This window comes from Varanus komodoensis, unplaced genomic scaffold, assembly GCF_004798865.1.
Source record: "Varanus komodoensis strain SLA01 unplaced genomic scaffold, ASM479886v1 scaffold32, whole genome shotgun sequence".
NCBI lineage: Eukaryota > Metazoa > Chordata > Lepidosauria > Squamata > Varanidae > Varanus > Varanus komodoensis.
Genome location: NW_025335798.1, coordinates 18,870,745 through 18,893,985, shown reverse-complemented (window position 1 = coordinate 18,893,985; position 23,241 = coordinate 18,870,745). Strand labels below are relative to the sequence as shown.

General features: G+C 41.9%; 1 protein-coding gene across 1 annotated transcript in view; it reads left to right on the top strand.

The window, feature by feature from the left end:
- Positions 1 to 23,241, top strand: part of LOC123027556 (von Willebrand factor D and EGF domain-containing protein-like) — an 84,050-nt gene that overhangs the window by 43,979 nt on the left and 16,830 nt on the right. Inside the window, exons 2-5 of the mRNA XM_044438490.1 lie at positions 480 to 664; positions 17,395 to 17,623; positions 19,129 to 19,194; positions 20,727 to 20,959. Coding sequence (XP_044294425.1) covers positions 480 to 664; positions 17,395 to 17,623; positions 19,129 to 19,194; positions 20,727 to 20,959 — 713 coding nt within the window. The remainder of the gene's footprint in view (positions 1 to 479; positions 665 to 17,394; positions 17,624 to 19,128; positions 19,195 to 20,726; positions 20,960 to 23,241) is intronic.

Sequence of the window (23,241 nt, the reverse complement as noted above, 5' to 3'; positions counted from 1 at the left end):
AGTCAGATCTGCATCTCCTCCGATGTGTAATTTGCATGGGGGGTGGGGGAATTGTTCCAGTGGAAAAAATTTACCATCCAGATTTCCAGGCACATATTTCCAGATTTCACCATCCAGATTTCATTTGGAGAGGGCCAATTTTGCTCAGGGTGGATCCACCATGCTCTGATCACAATCGGAACTGAGTCACCCACAATAAGTTTGAGTATTGAAAAAGAGCAAATGTACCTGCCTGTCATTTACTGAAGGTTACATGTAGTTTGCCTCTTGCTCCAGAGGCACCATTGATCTCTGCATTCTGACAGATCTTTCCACCATGCTGGCAGAGGCATAATGGGAATGGTAGTCCTTTTTTCTGACTAAACATGCATAGGATTGCACCCTTAAAGATTTTAGCACAAACCCACAGATACAAATAACCGCTTGCTTATTACCTACAAAATGACAAACCCCAAAATAGTTTTTCTTCTTGTTTTCAGCTCCAGAATGCTTGCCAGAAGGCCATCATGTTCTGCACAATGCCTATCGTAGCATCAGTTTTGATTCTCTGGAATTGCAGGAAACATCTATTCAGGACATGGTCTGCGATCATTCACTTCCACAAGGGTGGTACCGCTTCATGATTGACAACAAACCTGCAGAAATGCCAACAAAGTGCATAGAAGTTAGTATAAACAAAAAGCAAAGAAAAAGAACAGCTAAACCACACATCTGAGTATTTTTATGATGCCAGTTCACTGCATATATATTCCTCTACAGCCTATTTGTCTTTCTGAATAGCTCCAGTATGTTGCCAGTGATGCAGGCCTGATAGGAGACTCAAAAGTATTTTCCCACTGAATAGGACTGGGTAATCGTAAGATTTCACTATCACACAGCATATCTTACTGAGCTGAGTTATTAGAGTTTGTTTCCCTGGTAGCCCTATCTTCTCTCTCCCTCCACTAGTCAAGCATGCTGGGAGAAAACTGGTGCGGCTCCTCTAGCTATCTTTTCTCCCAGGAGCACTTAGAGAGACTTACATGGGAGCAAACAGAAGATTAGGGTATATTTATTCATTTGATATGCAAATGAATTCCTCCCATGAGTTATCAGAACCTTCCTCTTGTCAATTGACTTTTATTCTAAATTCCTCAAATGACATGTTGGAAATAATATTCACAGTTCAACACACTTTTTGCATTACATCTCAACCCACTTTGGGGATGTTAATGTTTTCATTTGCATGAAAAAATTGGGTTGAGTTGAAAAGTAGGCACATTGAGAAGATGGCAGTTGGTGAAGGAGTCCGAGAGTATGCAACGTTAATTTTTTAATGTTTCTCCAGGAAGTGCATAAATAGTATATCAGTTACCCCTAGGGAAGTAGGTGATTCGCTGTGCATTGGGCCTTTCCTTGATTGAAAATTATCAGTCCCTCTGATCAACGATTTAAAGGTTACAGCACCTTTGAGGTTTTGCTTCTTTTATGGATAATGTCTTGATTCAAAATTAATAATACATTTTTCTTTTATGGATAACTTCATAATTCAAATGAAATAAAATATTAAGTTGATGACTTCCTAATTTAAAGCAGCATACCTCAAAGCTGGCTTTGTGTAATCTCACTTGAAATAAAATGGGATACCGACAAAAATTAAGATATACAAGTTCTAAGTCAACACTTTTCTTAAACATCAAATGGATAAAGCATTTAGAATTTATTCCAATAAATGCAAAATTAATCATGTTTTAACTGTGTCCCTTTTTAGTCGTTCATTATAAATTACTTAATCCCTTATTTGTCAAGGTTTGATAATCCAGAAAATATTTGCTTGGCCAATATTGTTCTCAAAGTAAGTCAATACAGTCCTACAAATCTCAGTGAAGCCTTTCAGCGGACATGGACATTCCTCCAAGATCTACTGCTGAACAGTTGCCCAGAGCTCCTGGATTTGACCAGGATGGTCACCTGTTCATATATTTAGTTCTCCAGAATCAGAACATCAGCAGTCCAAGATGACCAGCATTCAACTGTATTGTGTGTGTGTTCCTAATGTATGAAATATACCACCCATGCATAATATATATTGTTTCTCAAGCCAACAATCATCTTTAAAATTAAGAAACAGTAATAGTAAAGTCACTAGCCATTTTCAAAGGAGTGTCTTGAATTTTGGAACAAAGGGGAAGGGACCAGCTTGCAACAGTAATAGGAAGGCTTTATAGCAAGAAGCATCCATCAAGTTATTGAGCCCATGCCAGAAGTTGATTCCAAGCTGAATCTCCCTTGTCCTCCCACCACTACCAAAAAAGTTGGCTGCACCTCAGGGAGGTTTCTATTGCTTGTGTGCCAGGTGGCACATTAATTGGCCTGCTTCTTTGACCTGATACTGAATCACTGGACTGAAAGTTACACCCTTCCATCTCTGATCCTCCTTGTTCCACAGTATTTCCTGTTAAACAGAAGTGCTTTGGTTATCTCAGGGTTGCTGGCCTTGATATTTCAGCTGAGCATTCTGATCCCATCTCTTTTCCCCATTCAAAGCCTTGGTATTCAATTGGGAATGCTGTATTTTATAAGAAAACAGACCCAGTCCCTATAGCACTATGTGAAGAAGCATTCAATTTACTTGTCCTGATATCCCACCAGTCAGCTTTATGTGATTACCCTGGGTTCTAGTATTAGAGCCAGTGCAGTGTAGTCAGCAAAATTTTGGACTGGGGAGGTTTGGGCTCTAGTCTGTGCTTGGCCATGAAGCTTACTTAGAGACTTCGGACTAGTCCCTCACTGGTACAGAGGCAACTTTAGGGAAATGTTGCATATCTTTGTAAACAGTCGGCAATTCCATATGCTTAAGTTCTTTAAGGACATTAGGATAGATATTATCGAAACTCAGTGATTTATTAACTTTCAATTTGTCAATAAAGTCGACAACTTCATCTTTTGTCACTGCTCTCTCCCTTAATTCCTCAACGTCTGTTCTTGAAAACAGGTGTAAGTATCTGACCTGTATCTTCTGCACTGAAGACAGATTAAAAAAAATAACTCAGCACCTTTGCAAATTCCTTATCTTCCTTTAATATTCCTTTGACTTCATTATTATCCATTGGTCCAACTTCTCTCCAGCTGGTTTCTTGCTGCTGATTTTTAAAAAATCTTTATTGTTATCCTTGATGCTATTAGAGATAGGTTTCTCAAAATGCATTTTTGTAAGTCTTATTATCTAATTGACTCTTCCTTATGCAAGCTTCTGGTTCCTTTTGCTTTTCTTATTCGGGCAAGGTTTTATTTCCTTACACCAGTTTTCTTCCTTTCTAATAGTTTCCTTTAAACCACTCATTAGCCATGTTGGTGACCCCTTGGGCTTGGTGTTACCTTTCCTAACTCATGGTGTACATACTGTCTGAGCTTATATTATTGTAGTTGGCAGTAATCACCAAGTATTTTGAAAGAATTTAAGCCACTTGACTCCCACTTTCAACTTTTTTTCTTTTAAACTGTACCTGATTGAAGAGTATTTTCTTCTTATGGAGTCAAATGTGACTGCGTTGGACTCCTCTGGTAATTTTCCACTTAAATGTCTGCAGCACCAATCTGATTACACTGTGGTCACTATTTTCAAATGCTTAAACAACATTTACATCTCATACTAGGCCTTGGCAATTAAACTCCCACCTTAGATTAAATATTGTCCCATCTGCTCAATTCCACAGGGTACTATGACCAACCAGGACCAACTATTCTAGGGCATAACCACTTAGGACACTGAGATATTTAACTGTTTTGTCAGACCATCCATTTATCCAGTTAATGTGGGTATAATCGAAGTAACCCATTATTACAGAGCTTCCTCATTTGGAGGTCTTCTTGATTTCATTTGCCATCTCAAGATCACCCTGTGCATTCCAAGGGCCAATGGAGTTTTGCTAGTACTAAATTAATTTTGAAGCTAGGTATTGTCACCCACAGTTCTTTGGAAGTTTGCAGTTTGCACCTTTTGGCTTTTTGAGCCTGCTGGCTTCCATGCCATCCTTGATCTGCAGAGTAACAACTCCTTCAGTATGCCCTTCCAGGTCCTTCCTAGACATGACTATATCCCACTGTTTCTTTCCATTCATAGAATCATGGAAGAGTAGAGCTGGATGGGGTGTATAAGGCCATTGATTCCAATTCTACCAGGTTTCCTCTAAAACCAGGCATGCCAACTTTTAAAATTTTGGCTGAGAGGCTTCTAGGATCTGTACAGAAACACCTATGCATAGTGTCTTTCTCCTGACATCTCTGGCTTGTAAAACTTCTGCTTTGACACTTTTACTGGCTAGCATGTTTCACCCTAGGCTCATGGCCCATTTCCTCTCCTTTCACATTTGGACCATCAGATTTTTTTCCCATCTTCATTTCTTAAATATGATTTACCTAAACTGAATGCTTTTCAGCTCATGTTGGTTTTCCCCTAGTCTGCAAAAAGCAAAAAAAAAAAAAAAAATGTTTTCCATCTTTTAGATGTTTTGCACTGGCAGTCTTGAGGTATATCCTTGGCACAAGACAACATTTGCTTATCCTCCAAGAAATAAATCTCCTTTATTTATTTATCTACTCATTTCCCTCTTCCTCAGAATGATGCTATCCTTCTCTGATATCCCCATTTTACATGACAGCAGAGGAGCTGTCACCCAGGAATTGTGACACTACTCTTTGGTCCCTAAAGGTCTCGCTGGGCAACCTCTCTGCCCTTTCTATCATTTCAGCAACATGTCTTTGTAGGAACAAACAGGGAAATTTCTTCCCTGAAAGCAAGGAGCACTGAGCACATACTCAAGATGTACCTGGGTTCCTGACTCCTACCTGAGCAGATCAAAGCATGCTGTCCCGGCTGGTCTAAGGCCTCTGGGATTCTCTAATGACACCGAGAGGAGAAGCTTTGATGAAATGACATCAGACTTCAAAGCTCTAGGGAGGAAAATTGAAAACATTGGGGTCCAGGTATTCTCCCCAATCCTGCATGTGGAAGAGGAACTGATAGGGAAAGAAAATCCTTTGTGTGAATGACTGGCTGTGACAGTGGTGCCATAAAAAGAGATTTGGATTCTGGAACCACACAGAAGGTTCATGGAAGGCGGACTATTGACACATGACGGACTGCACTTCACAAAGAACAGAAAGCATGTGTTTGACCACTACATGAAGAAGTTCATCAGGAGGACTTTAAACTGAAACATAAAGGGGAGGAAGACATGCAGCACAGCATACCATCACCTGAAACAGAATTGGGTATTTCAATGGAGAGATAACCTCAAACAGGGCCTAACACCAGCCTCCCAAAAATGTAGTGGGGGAAAAACAGGGCACAATAAAAATGAACTTCAGTCTATGCACCAATGTCCACAGTATGGGAAACAAACAACATGAACTTGCACTCATAGTACATGAGGGCAATTACGTTCTTGTAGGAATAACTGCAACTTTGTGGAATGACTCATATGACTGGAACTGTACAGTTGATGGATACTACCTGTTCATGAAAAACAGAAAGGACAAAAAGGGAGGTAGAGTCACACTATATGTATGAGACACATACTATATATCTGCATAGAAATGCAAGAACTTAGTAGCCCCACTGAAAGCATCTGGCTTCATTTGAAGGACGCAAAAAAAACAAGAAAAACATAGTTAATGGCCTCTATTACCAACCACTCAGTCAAAAAAAGGACAAGGGTTGAGGTTTGAAAAGCAACTTACCAGCATTTCCAAGAAGAATGATGTAGTCATCATGGAGGATTTCTGTTTCTGTGAAATATGCTGGGAGAGCACTTATGCCATACATGGTCCCTCCAAGAGATTCCTGACATGCATTGTCAACAGCCTCATCCAACACAAGGTAGAGGAAGGAATGAGAGGAACAGTTATCTTCAATTTAATACTAACAGGAATGACCTAGTGGACAAAGTAGCAGCCACAGGAAGCCTGGGGGGAAATGACCATGTGATACTTGAATTCTCAATTATAAAGGAGACAAATGTAAACCTCAGCCAGATGTGTACCCTGGAGTTCAGGAAAGCCAGCTTTAATGAACTTGGTACAATAATTAGTGAGGTACCATTGCAAGTCACTCTCAAGGGAACATGAGTCCAAGAGAGGTGGGAAATCTTGAAAAAGAAGATCCTCCAAGCACATTTATGAACAATTCCAACAAGAAAAATGTACAGAAGACAACAGAGGGAGCCCATGTGGCTCCACAAAAAGTTAAGTGACAGCCTGAGGGGGGAAAAGAGCATCTACAGGAGGTGGAAGCAGGACTAGGCCACAAAGGAAGAATATAAACAAATAGCAAGGGATAGCAAGGAATTGCAGGGATGGTGTCAGGAAGTATAAAACAGGAAATGAACTGAGAAGAGCAAGGGAGGCTAAGAACATCAAGAAATTGTATGTTGTATTTATTAGGTGTTTTATATTGTAAGTCATCCAGAGACGAACCATAATGGATGCATTAGAAATACTCAAACAAACAAACAAATAAATAAATAAGAATGCCTTCTTCAGAAACATCCAGAACAAAGGACATGTGAAAGAGAAGGGTGTCAGCTACTTAAATTGGAAGGCAAAGTGATAACAGACAAGGAAAAGGCAAAGGTGCTTAATTCCTATTTCACCCCAGTTTTCTCCCACAAGAAAATCTACAACAAAGGAGAAATACAAGCTGAAAGTGAGAGATGGCAGCCTAAGATTGAAAGACAAATGGTCAAGGAATATCTAGCTGGAATAAACATGTTTAAATTGACAAGGCCTCCTGAACTCCATCCCAGAGTCATACAAGAGCTAGTGGAGGAATTCTCAAAGCACTTTGATAAATCCTGGAAAACAGAAGTGCCAGAAAACAGGAGAAAGACTAGCATTGCTCCCATCTCCAAAAAATGGGAAAAAGACAAACCTGGGAACTACAGACCAGTTGGTCTGACATCAATCCATGGAAAAATTCTGGAACAAATTATTGAAAAACAGCCTGCAAGCACCTCAAAGAAAATACAGTGAAATACAATAAAAGTCAACATGGATTTATCAAGAATAAATTCTGTCAGACTAATTGAATCTCATTTTTTACTGGGAGCCTCCCAAATGGACAGTGGAAATACTGTGGATATAATCTATCTTTAGCAAAGCTTTTGACATGGTGCCCCATAACATTCTGGTAAGTAAATTAACAAAAACTGAACTAGATATAAAAACTAATAGGTAGATCCAAAATTGGCTGTTGCATCAGACCCAAAATATGCTCATCAATGGCACCTTCTCATACTGGAGGGAAATAACTAGTGGAGTGCTGCAGGGTTCAGTCCTGGGCCCAGTGCTCTTCAACATCTTTATTAATGATTTAGATGAGAAAGTACAAGGAAAGATCATCAAATTTGTAGATGATGCAAAACTGGGTGGAATAGCGAACACCCTGTAAGACAGAATGGAGATCCAGGGCAATCTTATTAAACTTAACTGTTGGACTGAAAGCAACAGAGTGAGATTCAGTAAGGACAAATGCCAGTTCCTCCACCTAGGAGAAAGATATCAAATGCATTGGTACAAGATGGGGAATATGTAGCTCAACAGAACTGAAAAAGAAAAAGACCTTGGCGATATTGTGGACAACAGGCTAACTATGAGCCAGCAATGTAATGTAACCGCCAAAACAGCAAATGATATTTTGGGATGCATTCATAGAAGAATTACTTCCAAATCACGGGAAGTAGTGGTTCCCCTATACTCCTCACTAGTCAGACCCCATCTGGACTGCTGTGTCAATTATTCTAGGCACTTAGATTTAAGAAAAATGCAGAAAAATTAGAAAGGGTCCAGAGGAGGGCAACAAAAATGTTCCAGGGTTTGGAGACAGTGCTGTATGAGAACAGATTAAGAGAACTGGGCATGTTCAGCCTTGAGAAGAGGAGGTTGGCGGGGGGCGGGCAATTCTATCTCTCTATAAATACCTCAAAGGCTGTCACAAAGAGGAAGGTCAAGATCTTTTCTCACTGATACTAGAGTTCAGGACACAGATTAATCAACTCAAGTTGCAACAACACAGATACAGGTCAGATATCAGGAAACGTTTCTTCACTGTCAGAGCGATAAGCAGACAATGGAACCACTTGCACAGAGAAGTCGTGGGCTTTCCCACACTACAGACATTCAAGGTGGAACTGAGTAGGGTGGTGTACACCAGTGACCCGCAACAGGAGGGGATTTGACCCAGTGGCCTTCTTGGCCCCTTCCAACTCTACTTTTCCATTATTCTATGAAGTCTGACCAACTAGCAGGCAATCATACATGTGGCACTCAGTGCAATATATGAGTTAGTGCTCCTTCCCAGAGGTACACAGAGGCATTCTACCTTCATACCTGGACTGCTATTGTAGTTAATATTAGGTTTGTTTACCAGGAAAACAAACTTAGGAGAAGGTTGTTTACTAGGAAAAAGTGAGGAATGTCCTCATAGTTGTTCACTTACAGTTTACAGTTATGTGTTGTGAGAAGGGAGGGAAGAGTTCACTGGCCTGACCTCCTCTCCCTCTTTCCAAGCTCACATTGCTCCTGAACTTGTTTCTGTGCTAGTACATTTTAATGGGGCTCCTCAAACTAGTTCTCTTGCCAGTCTGCCTCCTTATATAACTCCAGGTAGGGTGGCCCAACTGCTGCTGCAACCACCCTGATCGGAGGGTCTTGTTCGAAAAGCAAAGGAAATTGCTGCTGAGCTGTTTTGCACCAGCTCCTAGTGAACAGGAATCATAGAACTGGAGAGTCAGAAGGGGCCAGAAGGCCATTCTGGCCAGCCTCCTGCTCTGTGCAGGACACCAAGTTAAACCATCCTTCTCAGATGGGTGACGAGTTGCATCCTGAATGGCTCCAATGTGGGAGAGCCCACAACCCCACTAGGTCACTGGTTCCACTTTCATACTGCAGTCAGTATGTTGAAGGGCACTGGGCCCAGGACTTAACTCTGTGGTACCCCACTTGTTACATCTCCCCAATCTGAGAAGGTGCCACTGATGAACACTCTTTGAGTCTGATTCTGTAGCCGACTGTGGATGAGTCCACTGATCATTGTTCCATCTAACCTACTTTTAGCTAGTTTGCTAATCAGGATATCATGGGGCACTTTGTCGAAAGTTTTGCTAAGCTCAAGTTAGAGTATGTCCACAGCATTCTTAAAGTCTAGCAGGGACTAAATGTAATCGGATTTGTTCTTGAGAAATCCATGTTGACTTCTAGTAATCACTACATTGTTGCCAAGGTGTTTGCAGACTGGCTGTTATATAATCTACTCCAGAATTTTCACAGGGATTAATGTCAGACTGACTAGTCTGTAGTTCCCAGTTTTATTTCTTTTCCTGTCTGGAAGACAGGGACAACATTAGCCGTTCTCCAGTCATCTGGCACTTTCCCTCTCCCACATGATTTCTCAAAGATAGTCTATTTCCTACCTCCAGGAGTGGAGCTATTGTATTCAATGTACAGGACAAGACTTAATGAGTTGCTGGATGGGAAGCAGACCAAGGGTAAGTGATCTGTGAAGGGTATATGGTTTGGAAAGGCTGAGTTCCTTTTTTCATGTTAAAAAAAAAATGAAATAGCCAAGTGATCACCTGAATTCTCCACAGTGGGATGAATCTATTTCTGAACTTTGGTTCGTGCACTAAAAATCTGAACCTGCACTGAGCCCAAAGTGAAGTTAACCTTCACTTTTTGTTTATAGACAGAGTCATTCATTTGTTAGACCTGCACAATGATCATATGTGTTGCTCTTCTTTCCTTTATCTAAGTTTGCGTTCAGTTTAAACAGCACTTTCTCTTTTAGCATGACCACGAGAATTATAAGCTCCTGCTGAATTTCCCCCTGAGATTTAGCTCCCCAGTGTAAATTTGCAAAGGGTTCTACTTCAGATATCCCCACCGCCACCATCACCTTTGATGGACACTTGTTCTTGATTCAGCTGATAATCTATGACATTTAGATGATTACCTGGAAGTAATTAATATCAGAGGGGATCTGTTGGCGACATACAGCTATGTGAGGGAATGTCACATGGAGATGGGTAGAGACCTGTTCTCCCCTGCAGAGGAAGGCAGGATGCACTCCAATGGAGCAAAGCTCAGGGAACCGAGGTTCCATTTGGATGCCAGGAAGCACTTCCTGACAGTCGGGACCCCGAGGGTGTGGAATGGGCTTCCACGAGAGGTCGTTGAGGCCCCATCAGTGCAGGTGTTCAAGGATAGGCTGGACATCCACATGGTGGGCATGTCGTGAGTGGAACCAGCAGGAGCCATGGGTCAGACTAGATGGCTCAGGAGACCCCTTCTGACTTGTTCTGTTTCTATGTTTCTAATATCTAAATAAGTAGATATTACTTATTATTACTTATTATTACTCATAATAGCACCTTCTTTACCTTGCATAATTGCATAAATCATTTATGTGCTAATAAGGATTAAGATGCTTCTTCACTGGGGCTCAAACATTAACCAAACAAACCATTGAACAAATAGAGAAAAAGGATGAATGGGGAGTCCTGAAACATACATTAACTGATGGATTGAATAATATCATGTGCTCAGCATATGAGAGACTAATGCATAGTTTTCTGAGAAACTGATTCCTGTTAAATAAAATTAAACAGAGTATTTAATTTCCTTATGATAATTATTTTAACAAATTACCAACATATAAGAGTTCATGAAGCAGTCTGTAATATCTCAGGCACTGAACACCAATGCCAGTAACTACCAGTCAGAAAAATGCTGAGGAAGCCCTTCTATCATTTCTCTCTTAACTCCTACTTATTTTTAATACCATAATTTCTATGCAAACCCCAAAATGATAGCTTTTTAAAAAAAAGCTTGAAATTGCTCAGAACTTGGGAATTTTCAATCACTGAAATCACTTGAATACCTAAATCCTGAATAAGTAGAAAAAGGTATCCCAGGATGCAGCAGTAATACCTCTTTGTTTTCCATTTACTTAAAATAGGTAGCTCATCCACATTTTTATATGTGGCTCTAAGTCTAATAATTTGATGGATTAGGGAATGCTTAGCTGGGGATGAACAATATTTAATACATGGCTATCTCACAGTGGTGCTGCATGGATTAATTAAGAAATGTCAGTAAAGTATGTTTTAACATGAAAAGTGACAACATTTGGTTGGTGGTTAGCATTCCGATTCCCACAGAAATCTGTGAAGCTGAACCCTTAAAGGAGTGTGTGGTGCTTGCCAGGTGCAGATCAGCCTTTGCTTGCATTAATTCTGGAAATCGCTTTCACAGAGACTCCTTGGAGAAGGTGCTTGATAACTGCAGTCATTTTACTCTTTTCCTCAATGAGGAGCAGATTAAAGATACACTTTTGTTTTGTTTTTGAGGGGAGAAGTTTTGTCTAAAATGTGTAGCATTGGGTTTGTAGCCAATTTCCTACCCATTCTGTTTGGACTGTTATACAGAATTGAACAGTGACGAAGTTTCTTTCCTTCCAAGTCACATCTTCAAAATCTTCAGTGTTCCATGCAGAGAACAGGTAGAAATTTAGAAGCCAACCAGAGTTGAGCACTTCTTAGTCCCAGTAATTACAGTACAAGAGAGTTTTCATATGCTTCAAAAACCAGTGGGACATAAAAATGCTTGATTTTGGCAGGATTGTCCTTGATTGTCAGTGGTATACACATTGCCCCTTTTGGTATTGTAAGTGCACATGCACATAATGAAAATTTAGCATAATGAAAAGTGAAGTAGCGTTGATTTCACTCACTAAAATGGGATGGTGTAACTTTGTGTCCTGAAATAGCAGGGGCTGGACCCCGATGGCCTGCTGGCCACTTCCAACTGCCCTGTTCTCTGATTCGATGTGGATGCATGCTCAGTCTCCCCCTTAAGGGTGCATTTCAGTAGCCCCACCCTGGAAGCCCCCAGACTCTGCCCTCACAGGCATCCAGCCACCATGGTGAGCATTTGGGCTGCTGACAAGCCACATGGACTCCATTTCATCAAGGCAGTTGCTTTCAGCCTCTAGTTGAAGCAGCATGGAGTGGAAGGTAGGAGGCTGGAGTGTTCTTTGGATACTGCACAAGGTGTCAGCCTGAGCTTCTTCCCCATCTTGCCCTTTCATGACATGCCCCTCTCAGAGAGATTTGCAACCTTGGAGAGGCTACTAGTGAAGTTCTCTCCATGCAGGCTGTGAGGGGGTGGGGTGGGGTGGGGTGGGAGTTCCACATTTGGATTACCAGCACTGACACTTTAGGACCTCAGACTGGGACTCCAAATAATCCTATGGCCCCCAGACAATGTTGGGAGGTAATAGGATTGTGCCTAAGTTTTGCTCTCTACTGACTATCCACTCCCTCTAAACCAGGGGTCTCAAAAGCAACTTACCTGGGGGCCGCTGGAAGTAGAGTCTGGGTGAGGCTGGGCCGCATCAAGTATTCCACCACCGCGGTGGTGGTGGGCTGCTCATCCAGAGGCCGGCCCAGGAGCCGCCGGCGCTTTGAAGGCCGCAGGGCCCCTCCCCCGTGCCCCGCACATCCCGGCAATTGGCCCGCGGGCCGCGAGTTTGAGATCCCTGCTCTAAATAAATGCACTGAAATGCTAGCCATGTACTGGCTTTGGCTTTATTAGCAGCATGAAACCACCATGAATGAATGTTTACATGTCCAAAACATCATTATTGTCATTCAACACCACCACTAATTGTGTTCATAGATCCACTTCTTAATGGCAACTGATGTCTACATTAATCAGTGTAAAAAGCCACTGTATCAAGATGTATGATTCATTTAAAAAACAATCATTGTACTATTGCAAACAATATGACAGATACTCTTGAACTAGTTCTGGGATGCCAGTTCTATATTTCCTTGTTATTTTTTCTCTCATCTGACATAGCCAATTTAATTTTGACACATTAATTCTGATAATTACTACATTATTATTTGGAAACAAATGCCAATAGATTATGTCAACTGAGTTTTGTAGGACTGTTGAATACACATACGTGCACACACACACACACATGCATGTACCCTGAATTCTTTGCATCTTTCTTCCACTCTCTATTGTATGTGCAAGTCCTTTTAGTTCATGACAAGGACACACTTGTGCCTTCTCATTTGTCTACAAGGTCCGCCATGCTTCTTGTTCACTTGAGTCTTCAAATTAGATGCCACTCCTACTCCTCTAGAGAATGCCTTATCTCCTTTGATTAAGACCTAAGGAGACTTTGATGTAATGAACGTTCTCCATGCATGCTAGGACTAGAATTGTGCCTCTGAATCCGGGGTCAACGAAAAAAGAGAAGAGAGGGGAACTGGTGTCAGTGGTGCTCCTAGGACCAGCAGGCATTGGCCACAGCCCTGAGGGTCGCAAGTGGCACGAATAATCAGTGGTGATCCCTTTCTTCTTTCCAGTGTTTTAAATGGTCCAGCAAAGCTCCACTTGCACCTGTCATCTTCCTTTTGAAAAAAGTAGAATGAGGTTGGGTTGCCCACATGGATGGCTGATCTCTTTGAGGATTTGGAGGATATTCGAAAAGGTCATATTTGTTTATGGCCTTTTCTGTGGCCTAATAAAAATTGGGAGGAGGGAAGAGGGTACTGGGGATGGGATGGGATGGGATGGGATGGGAAAGCAAGGTAGCAGATGAGCCAGGATGGGGCAATAGGGCCCCAGAGGGCATCTTGCCCCAGCAGTGCCACTAGCTGATATGTGCAGAATCAGAGCTTGGGGCAAGGATTTATGTCCCATAACCTCGGTCAGTGTTCCCCAAGCTGGTGTCCTCCAGAAGTCATGGACTCAGCTCCCCTAATTCCCATCAGAAGGACCATTAGAAAATGCTTCCCACTGGAGTCAACCTCATTAATTTATCTTTCCCACCATTTTATCCTCTGTGTTGAGGCAGCCTTTCAGTTCTCCTTGTGTCTTTTTAGCCTCGGGGAAGTCAGGTAAAATTCAGCTGACAGAACTACAATGAAGCCAGCATAACTTATCCTGTGACCTCCAGTCTCACCCCACTGTCATATACAAAAGATCCATTTTTCTGCTACAAAAGAGCTGCTGGTGCTACTTAAGAAATCTAGCAGAGTTGCACCAAAGAAAAATGACTCCTTTTTTAGAAAATAATTTTTCAAACCTGACATAATGTTCAAATTCAACAGTTGCACTGAAGCAGGATGCTATTTCATAAGGACTCCAAAGTGGAAAAGATCTGTGCACAGTTTGGAACTACTTAACCCACTTGGAGGGGGCAACTATTATACTTTTAAAACATTGGACAGCCAATTAGAAACAATGGCAAACAAGGCCTCTTGCACTTATTTTCAGGTGTGCTTTATGATGGTGCAAGGTGTAAGCAGCCTGGTTCCCTCCAGAAGTTTTTAACTATAATTCCCATCAGCCATGGGAAACTTCTCAGTCAGGTGAACTGGTCCCATTAAAGGCAACTTCCTATGCTCCTGTGGTCCTCAGGAAATGTCACTGTATTCTGAGACTAGGGCTGCCATGTTGGCAGCTTAGTTTTGTCATGTTACCCAGCATTTGTTTGTTCCATGCACTTTAAAAGGAAATGCAAGACCCTGGACTTTGTAGAATGAGAGAGATGTATGCACTATTCTGCCCCCTCATTTTGTGAGAAATGAACCTGTACCAGCGTTTCACTGTTTTAGTCAATGAGTGGAGCCACAGCGATGAATGGCATTTAGGGAACGTTGATCTTTAAAAAATGATACAGTGACAGAACCATTCTCTGGAGAAGAGATGTCCCAGTTGATTTTGAATCTACTCCTCTTTTCTCTTCCCTGTAGACAAGTGTTTACTGCCCAAAGAAAACAATTGAGAAATTTAAGTTGCAGTGCAGAGTGATTGGGAAGTAGCATATCCACTCCAAAAAGAAAAGTAAGAGCAAAATAAGGAGTTTGCACTATTTCATGAAATAGATAAATTGATGGAAACATTAATGTTTGTGAATATTTTTTTAAACCTTCCAATGTAATTACAGGTCTTCATTAATATGGTTGTATTTTAGGGAGATTGTGCTGTAGCTGAGTCAAGATGGGTTATGTTACTCCTGCAGATTAGCCTTACATTTTTATACCCATCTTGCTACGGGCAGGCCAAGAGGGAGTCATATTCTGTTGTGCATGAAAGAAGGCAATGGAGTGGCAGAAAGTGCAAGCCTGAGATCCATGCTAGCCAGTTTTTGATCATAGAAATCATAGTTAGCTGCTGGGCCAAGGAACCTCTTTGCCAGGATCTGCAGTGATGCAGCTCCCCCCTGGTGGCCTGATGAAGAAGGAAGCCTAGTTTACTTTGCAAATACTTGTGGGATTGGGACTGGACCGATCGTGCAGATCAGCTGGGAGGTACAGGATAATAGGCTTCCAGTCTAGATCAGTTTTGCCACAGCAATATCAGTTCCTGTGGTGGTTGCCTCTGGTCCTGCAATATCTTCTCTGTGTTAAGACTCTCACTTGCTCCTGACTCTGCCTTAACTTCTGCTCCTTCCACACTTTTGTTGGCATCTAGCCCTTGCCTGCTCCTGACTTTTTCCACTTTTTTCCCAGTAAGTCTCTCCAAGTATCTGGTCATTAATGAAATAAGACTTAGATCTCCTTCTACCTCCATCACTCTGGCCCTGGTGTTGTCCAGGATGCCTGCTGCTCGCTTAAATCCCAGCCTGGATACCCTTCCATGTGCCGTTGAATGGCCAAGTCTGGTTCTAGAAAATACTGCAATGAGAAATTAAGCCTATAGCAGCAGCTATGTATCAATGTAACAAGCAAAACTTGGAAGCACTATTATCTCATCCCTTGCCAGAGTAAGGGAGGTCCATTGATAACTCTGGCACCTCAGTGTAGGACATAATCATTTTTGCTTTGAAGAATAGCTTCTCAACCCCACTTCCTTGTGTTTTTCTCCTCTACAGCATTTACTAAGAGTATCTGATGGCCCTCTAAAGGCAGATGAAGCTGAGCCATTACGTTGGTATTTTACATTAGCTGAACATAGATTTAGATATTCCAGAAGAAATTTCTGCGCAGCTGCTAAAGGCCTGGACAGTAGAGAGCCTCCAGACTGCTTTCCAGATTAATAGAAGCGTCAAGTGTTCAGTGCTTCCAACTCTTTGCAAACACTTCCAGTCTTTGTGTACTTCATACTGAAACTATGTGAAACAAATGTATAGAATATAAATGAAAAGACATTTGTTTGAAGCTCTGAAACAGAAAATGTGTCAGATCTGTTGTTCCAGATATAAGCAGATCTATGATAATCTCATCCGTAAACTGTCACAAGTTTTTTTAACAATAAAAAGAAAGAAAAAGAAAGACGAAGAACAAAACTCCTTGAATTGTTACAGTATTGAAGAGTATGAATATGAGGCACATTGTAAGATTTATAGTTGCTGATCTGAGATGTACATTAGAAATTCTAGAAAGGGTATAATTAGGAAGAGAACAGTTAATGTCAAGTCTCCATCCAAATGGTGGTTGTCAGAATACTGAAGCCTGGACAAGTTTGCTGCAATATTGGCCTTTTTCAAGTTGAACAAATATCAGTTAAAATGCCTGCAAATGATAAAATGTGATACTCTGCTACATTGGGGTAGAAATATGCTGATTCCAGTCCCTTCTCCATATGAGGTTCCTCCTAATGAAATGGATAGTGGGGACAGTGTCTATGGGTGTGCAGATGAATGCACAGCCTCAACACCAGGTTCACCCTTGGGGGCTGTATAACTTGTTCACCCCATATCTTATATACAGGGCAGATGAAAGGTATGGCCAATATGGAAAATTATCCTTTCCCTGAGACTACTAACCAATTCCACACTGCCTCCCAAGGAAGATTGGGCAGGTACCAAGTTGCCTTGCTTCTGAGAAGTCAGGCTTCTGGCTTTCCCTGGCCTAAAGGCCTTCCTTGGTCAGTCCTCACGAGGAAGGTGCAGTTGTCCCTGAGCTCTTTCTTCATTGCCTCCTTCCAGGAACTCACCCATAATATCGGGCAGTATCCAGTGGTTCCATTTCACAAACTGAAATAGTGCTAGTAGACTTCTGCAAAGTATTTCCTTTTTCAAGGAGTTGTGCAGTGTGCTTGTATAAGTGGGATGTGCAACTAGTTGTGAAAGTGCAATGCACAGTTTTGCAACTGTTACTGTGCAAACATCATGTCCGTTGGATTTTCCTCATGACAGTATCATTCAGAATATATTTTGAGAATAGCTTTTCAGAATAGTTTTCACAAATTTCGTTTGCACTAGTGGAATGGCACAGCTGGGTGCTGCCTATTGCCTCAACTTCATTGGTGAGCAGGACTTCACTCAAAATACTTGCAGACAAACATCAAATGAAAACAAGTCAATTAACTGGAGTGGAATGCATTTCCCTACAGATGAACAAATGTGGAACCCAAGCTCCGGTCTGGCTGTCCCTTGAATCTGGCCGCCTGCCACACCCTGGGGAAAGAAGGCCTCTGACAGCTTGTGCTACCTGGCAGTTCTCTTTTGGAAGCACCAAGGACTGTTGTCTGTTCCGAATACCTGTTTCTGTTAGACACTGTGGAAGCTTCTTCATTTATCTCTTGCAACCGACTCAAGGATGTATGGGTTACTGTGCAGAAGGTGGGTTTCATGAAGTCTGCATTTATCAGTTCAATGGTATGTACCTCTCTTGCAACATGTTCAAAGGTCCCATTATTGCTGTACACATACCAGTGACCTTGCGAGTCAAGTATTGCTCCCAGTAAGATGCAGACCATGTAGCTAATAAATCAGCAGCCGCCCAAGGTGTTTCTGAGGAATAGCTGTTATTACTTTGGCAGAATTTAATCTGCACTGTGTTACCAAGGTATGCTTAGCTTGGTTACACTGTGTATGTAACCTCTACTGAAACCTTTGCCTCCATATTTTGCTGAAAGGGCAAAGCTAACTGGGGTGAGGAGGAGGATGTTGAGCAGCGTCTGAAACTGAAATATTTCTTTGGATGTAAATATTCTGTCACCCTATATACACTGATCTGGAGCCAAGTCCTACGGAAATAAAAAGGCCTTCCTTGCTAGGAGAGATGCATAGAATGACTGTGAAAGATTATCTGAGCCTTTGAAGGTGTGGGAGGCAGGAATATGAGAACAGCTTCTGGGTGACAGTTTGATAATTACTTTCATCAGAAATCATTGCCAGTCCACTGGTGAGTTCTAGACTCTATTCTGCTGATTTAGGAAACGGGAAGGGCAGACAGCCATTCCTCACTCAATCTGTTATACCTCCTAAACTCAGAGTGCTCTGGTGCATATAGATTGCTCGAAATGATTCTCCCTTAGCAGAATCATAGAGATGGCTTTAGCACTTTATAGTCCTTTATACTTGTCCTCATTACCTGAATCATACAGTACAAGTTTGCACTTATGGATTCAACACAAAGAAAATTATGGTTCAAAGCCCTTTTTCTGTACTGTTCCACTGCTTGGCTCCAGCACCTTCTCTGCCATCCCACTAATGAACAAGCTTTTCAGATTTATTCTCTAGAGATGTGATTGTACTATTATACTTCAGGTATTGCATTTATAGGTGGCCCCCTTACCCTCAAATGGCTGATCCTTTCCTTGTTTGCTGCTCCCTATGCTTGAAACTCCACCCCAGAACACCTTTGCCATGTCAACTGTCACGACTACAGCAAAATCTCTCCTTAAGAAATCATTTTTATGAATTTTTTGGTGCAACTGACTACTTTCTATGTCCCATTTGAAATAAGCCTAAGCACAATTGCATGCACACATTCTTGTTTATCTCTTTCTTCCATTTATTTCCCCTTCTGTTTTGTTTCTTTGGGGTGGAATTTCAATGTGTAAACTCGGGGCACAGCTTACTCGTAGTTTGCCAAAAAACATGCACACTGGTGACTTTGTTATCATCATAATGATAATTAAAAACCATCTAACTTATTTCAGTGCAAGATTAAAGCACACGCTAAAACTGTCCCTTCCTCCACATGCCACCCATATTTAGGTATCCATGAAAAGTGTATACTACTCAGACTAGTGAGTTTAAGTTCAACTAAGCACCACCTTGCTCTTCAACACTGGTTTTGGCATTCATGGTGTCATACTAACCCTATTTTATTCCTTTAGTAGTTGAAGAACCACAAGTAAATAATTTTGATCCAAGAGGAACTGAGCTAGAAGATATCTTTCCAGGTAATTAAATAGTATTGCCAGCAAATGTGAGCACTCCTATCTCAGGAGGGAAAAGTTGGGTTTCAAAGACCATGCAAGGGGTTTGACATTTGCACTTATGGCCTGCCCTTCCAGCAGTGCCTTTCAAAAGCAATTCCTAAGGAGCTGAGATTCCTCCAGAGAGAGAATTAGTAAATCCTTGTGCTTTACTCTCACGCATGAAAATGTTTCAATCCTGGGTATTGATTTGCAAGTATGAAGTGCAAAAATCAAAGGCTTCCAGATGGTTAGTTATTTGCTCTGGATAATATTTTGCAGACGGCTCTTTGCACCAGCAGAGACTTCTATCCATGGAAGAGCTACGAAGGTGATTTTCTTTGGTTTCTGTTTTGTTCTGATTCCCCCTTCCCCTGCAGTCTCCTGGCACTACACTCACAGTGCCTTGCTTTGACAAAAGACTTCTCAGGCAGGCACTGGGCCAGCCAGACCATCTGAAAATCTGTGCTGGTTGCTTTCCTGCTGCGGCATTTTTCACCCAGGGCTTCACCCTGAGGGATGCGTCCTCAGAGCGAGGCATTGTGTGTGAGGGCAAAGGAAGAACCAGAACCAGAAACATCATCTTCTGGCTACTCCATGGACACAGAAAGTAATACAGCACGGAAGCGCCCAGTGATGCTTTGCTTTAAGGAAGGACTTCTCAGAGTGCAGAGTAGGACTGTTTGCTGCACCAGAGATTTGTGTAAGAAGGAAGAAAGCACACCGTGGACTACTCTGGAATGCCTGCCAGTGCCTCACTCAGAGGTGTGTGTCCTGGGAAGGCCATGTCAGAAGCACTGCTCCACTAGAAGATCCAGCTGCCCATGGCAGCTCATCCTCCCATCAGTGGGTGAGAGTTTTGTCTGTTTCATTGTTTGAGAAGAACAGAACCAAATCCACACATTTTTTTCATCAACAGGGTGGAAGGAACTTTAACAAAATGAATGTGGAACAAAGTCAAACTGACAAGTTCATCCATACCTACCTGGATGGATCATATCAGTCCTACACAATTTTTTTCATATTCTACCACTGTAGCATTGTGTGTACTCTAGCGCAGCGCTGTGCCAGAATTCAGGAGACATTTGACACACCTGATATTCTGATCCTTTGCTTTGGCATGGGGTGGGGGCGCTTAAGGAAATCAGGTAAATCAAGCTGGTAATTAAAGTGGACAAGGAAACGTATACTGTGTAACTTTGTGCCATTCATTCCCGCGACCCAATTTTGGTGCTGAGAAATGGTTCAACAAGTGAAGCATCAACACATTTCTTCTTCTTGTTAACACTTGAGGCAGTTGGGTTATAATTTTGCACTTCCTTTTTGCCAGTTCACTTCCAAAATCTCAGTTATATATTTCTGTTCTTAATCATTCCAGATATAAAAGCAATGTGAGATGGCTCCACAATGGTTCATTTTTAGCCCTTAAATGATAGGCTCTGATAAGTTTTTTATATTTTCTAGCACCGCTTCCATCCTAATGTTTTATTTGGCCACCACCATCTGTTTCCACACAGGACAATTCCATAACTCAGCTTTGCAACCCATAGTCACACCTGAGCTTTTGGGAGCCCGTGTCTACCTCAAATGCACCTTTGGCAGGCCATCTGCAGATCCATCTACGAGCTACATGGTGGTCTGGTCACGCCTTTCTAGATCTGGCATGAAAGAGCAGGTTCAGCGTGAGACAACTCTGCAGACATTCTCGTACGTGGAGATGGATGGCGTTAATTTCAGATTGGGAGATACGGTAATGCTTTTTGAACTCCAAAAACAAGGTCAAACATTTAGAGGAACTGAATCCCTCTAGTTTTGGATCTTATTAAATCTGTTCTCCTGAGCCTGAATTCGGCCTGAATGTAAAAGATGATGCCCAGGCAGGAGTGTGTTTTAAAGTAGGATTATTAATGCTATTTATCATTTAGAATCCCCAGCATTCCAATCTATTACATGCAGTTCATTTATGGTCTCCAATTTATTAACCATGCATTGTTTTTTATATCATAGCACCACTTCTTTTAAAATGTAGGTAGGCAAAAATCATTTGCCTGATTAATAGGAACTGTGTCTTCTTGTAGCATAGGTGTGGTCAGGAGCCAGACTGGCCAGTATGTTCTAAAGACTTACCACACAATCATCAGTGCTTACTCAGAAATAAATTCAATTTATATCAGTGGGGCTTTCTTCCAAAGAAATGGATCTAAGAGCGCAGCCTCAGGGCAGCACTTGGATTCCAGAATCTTATTCTACCCCCTGTGTGGTATGTGCTTTCCATTGATTTTCATGGCTGCTTGGACAGTTGTATAAGAAGCTGAAGGCTTCCTGGGAGCATATTTGTATACGCCAAGTGTGCAGCCTGGAGCCTTTATATATACCACATGAAGTTACTCTTTTTAGCAAAGTCACAGCTGGATTTCTTTCATTTCCCATGAAGTGCAATTACAAAATGTTTAGAGGTTGGACTATAGCTAACAATGAAACTCAATCCACCTTGAAACCAGCAAGCAGATCTCTATGAAAGAGTATAACTTGAAGGGTTTGTGGTCATTCTACTAGTCATGTCACTTCTTAAGAAGAAAAACTCAGCAAATCCCGTGACTGGTTCTTAATGGATGCTTGAGGGATTCTCTCTGGGCAATGGCCCCGTGCCAGTACAAGATCCCCTGCAATCTACCCAATAATTCATTTGGATGTGGAAGCAAGTGGCACCCTCAAAGGCAATGGCAGCATCCATGGGGTGCATAAATTTTGGACAAGGAAAACACAACAGCATGGGTGAAGGGGCCAAACTCTGTTCCTCTGCTGTTATATCCAAGTCTGGTTTGATGCTCCGTTTCTGCCTGACAGACTAAAACTGGCTGCAGATTCTACAACTGGCCCACTACTCTATTTCTAATTTTCCCATTTGGGGTTGGAGCGTGTGTCTTAGCCAGTGCTTTTTTTGTAAAAAAAAAAAAAAATGGTGCCAGAACTCACGTCTTGGGGTCACACTTTTACACAATGGTCGCTGCCGGCAGTAAGTACTCAGCGCATGACCGCACAACCAATCCCAAGCCGAGCAGCATCCCAAGCCGAGCAGCGCCCTCACAATCAGCCCTGACAATCAGTGCCGACACACAAGCAGCCCGCAGGCACTATGTTAATGATTTTTGCCGCGGATCTGCTACGCCCAACAGGGCGATTCACAATCACTTGGAAAAATCTGTCAAAAAATGGTGTTGGAATGCCGTTCCGGTGCGTTCTATGACAAAAAAAGCCCTGGTCTTAGCACTGACACTCCCCCATTCAAACTCACAGAGACATGCCAAAGGCTCTCTATTTTGTTTTTCCCTCAGAGTAGAGGGGTACTGAAAATATAAACCTGGCATAATGTCATACAGAATACTAAGTGACTTGATGAATACTCATTCCAGCTATGCAGATAAACTCAGCATGTACTGACAGCATATACCCAGGTTTCCTGCCTAATTGCTTTACAAATCTGGAAGCCTCCAATCTGAGTACTGCCTCTGTCGTGTTAGGAAAGCTATTCTCTCTCTTATTCTCAGTACACACAGCCACCCTGCAATGCTGAGGAGACAATACTGACCTGTCTTGCAGAGCGCTGCAAGGTTTCAGAAATAATGTATGTGAAGAGCTTTGAATACTCCAAATCGCTACATGCATGCGTGCACACAGTATTTGAATCTTCCTACATCTAAGGGCACAATCCACATCAAAGTGTGGTTGATGCAGCTTCTCATGGACCATCTGTGAGCACCCAGTTTACCAGCCTAATTTGCAAGATAACCTTAACATCCATCCAGATCTGTGCACATGTGCTTGAGCTGATGGTAGTACAGATTGAGGCATCTTGTGGCGTGTGGAAAGATCAGACCACTCTGCCCTTTCACAGGGTAACCTGCCTTCCAGTCTTTTTTTTTTTTTTTCAGATCGTGTACAGCTGTGAACCAAGAGGGATAAAAAAGTTAAAACTCTCTTTCCAAGTGACAGATATCCATCTACACTACTTTTCCACTCAGTTCAAACTCC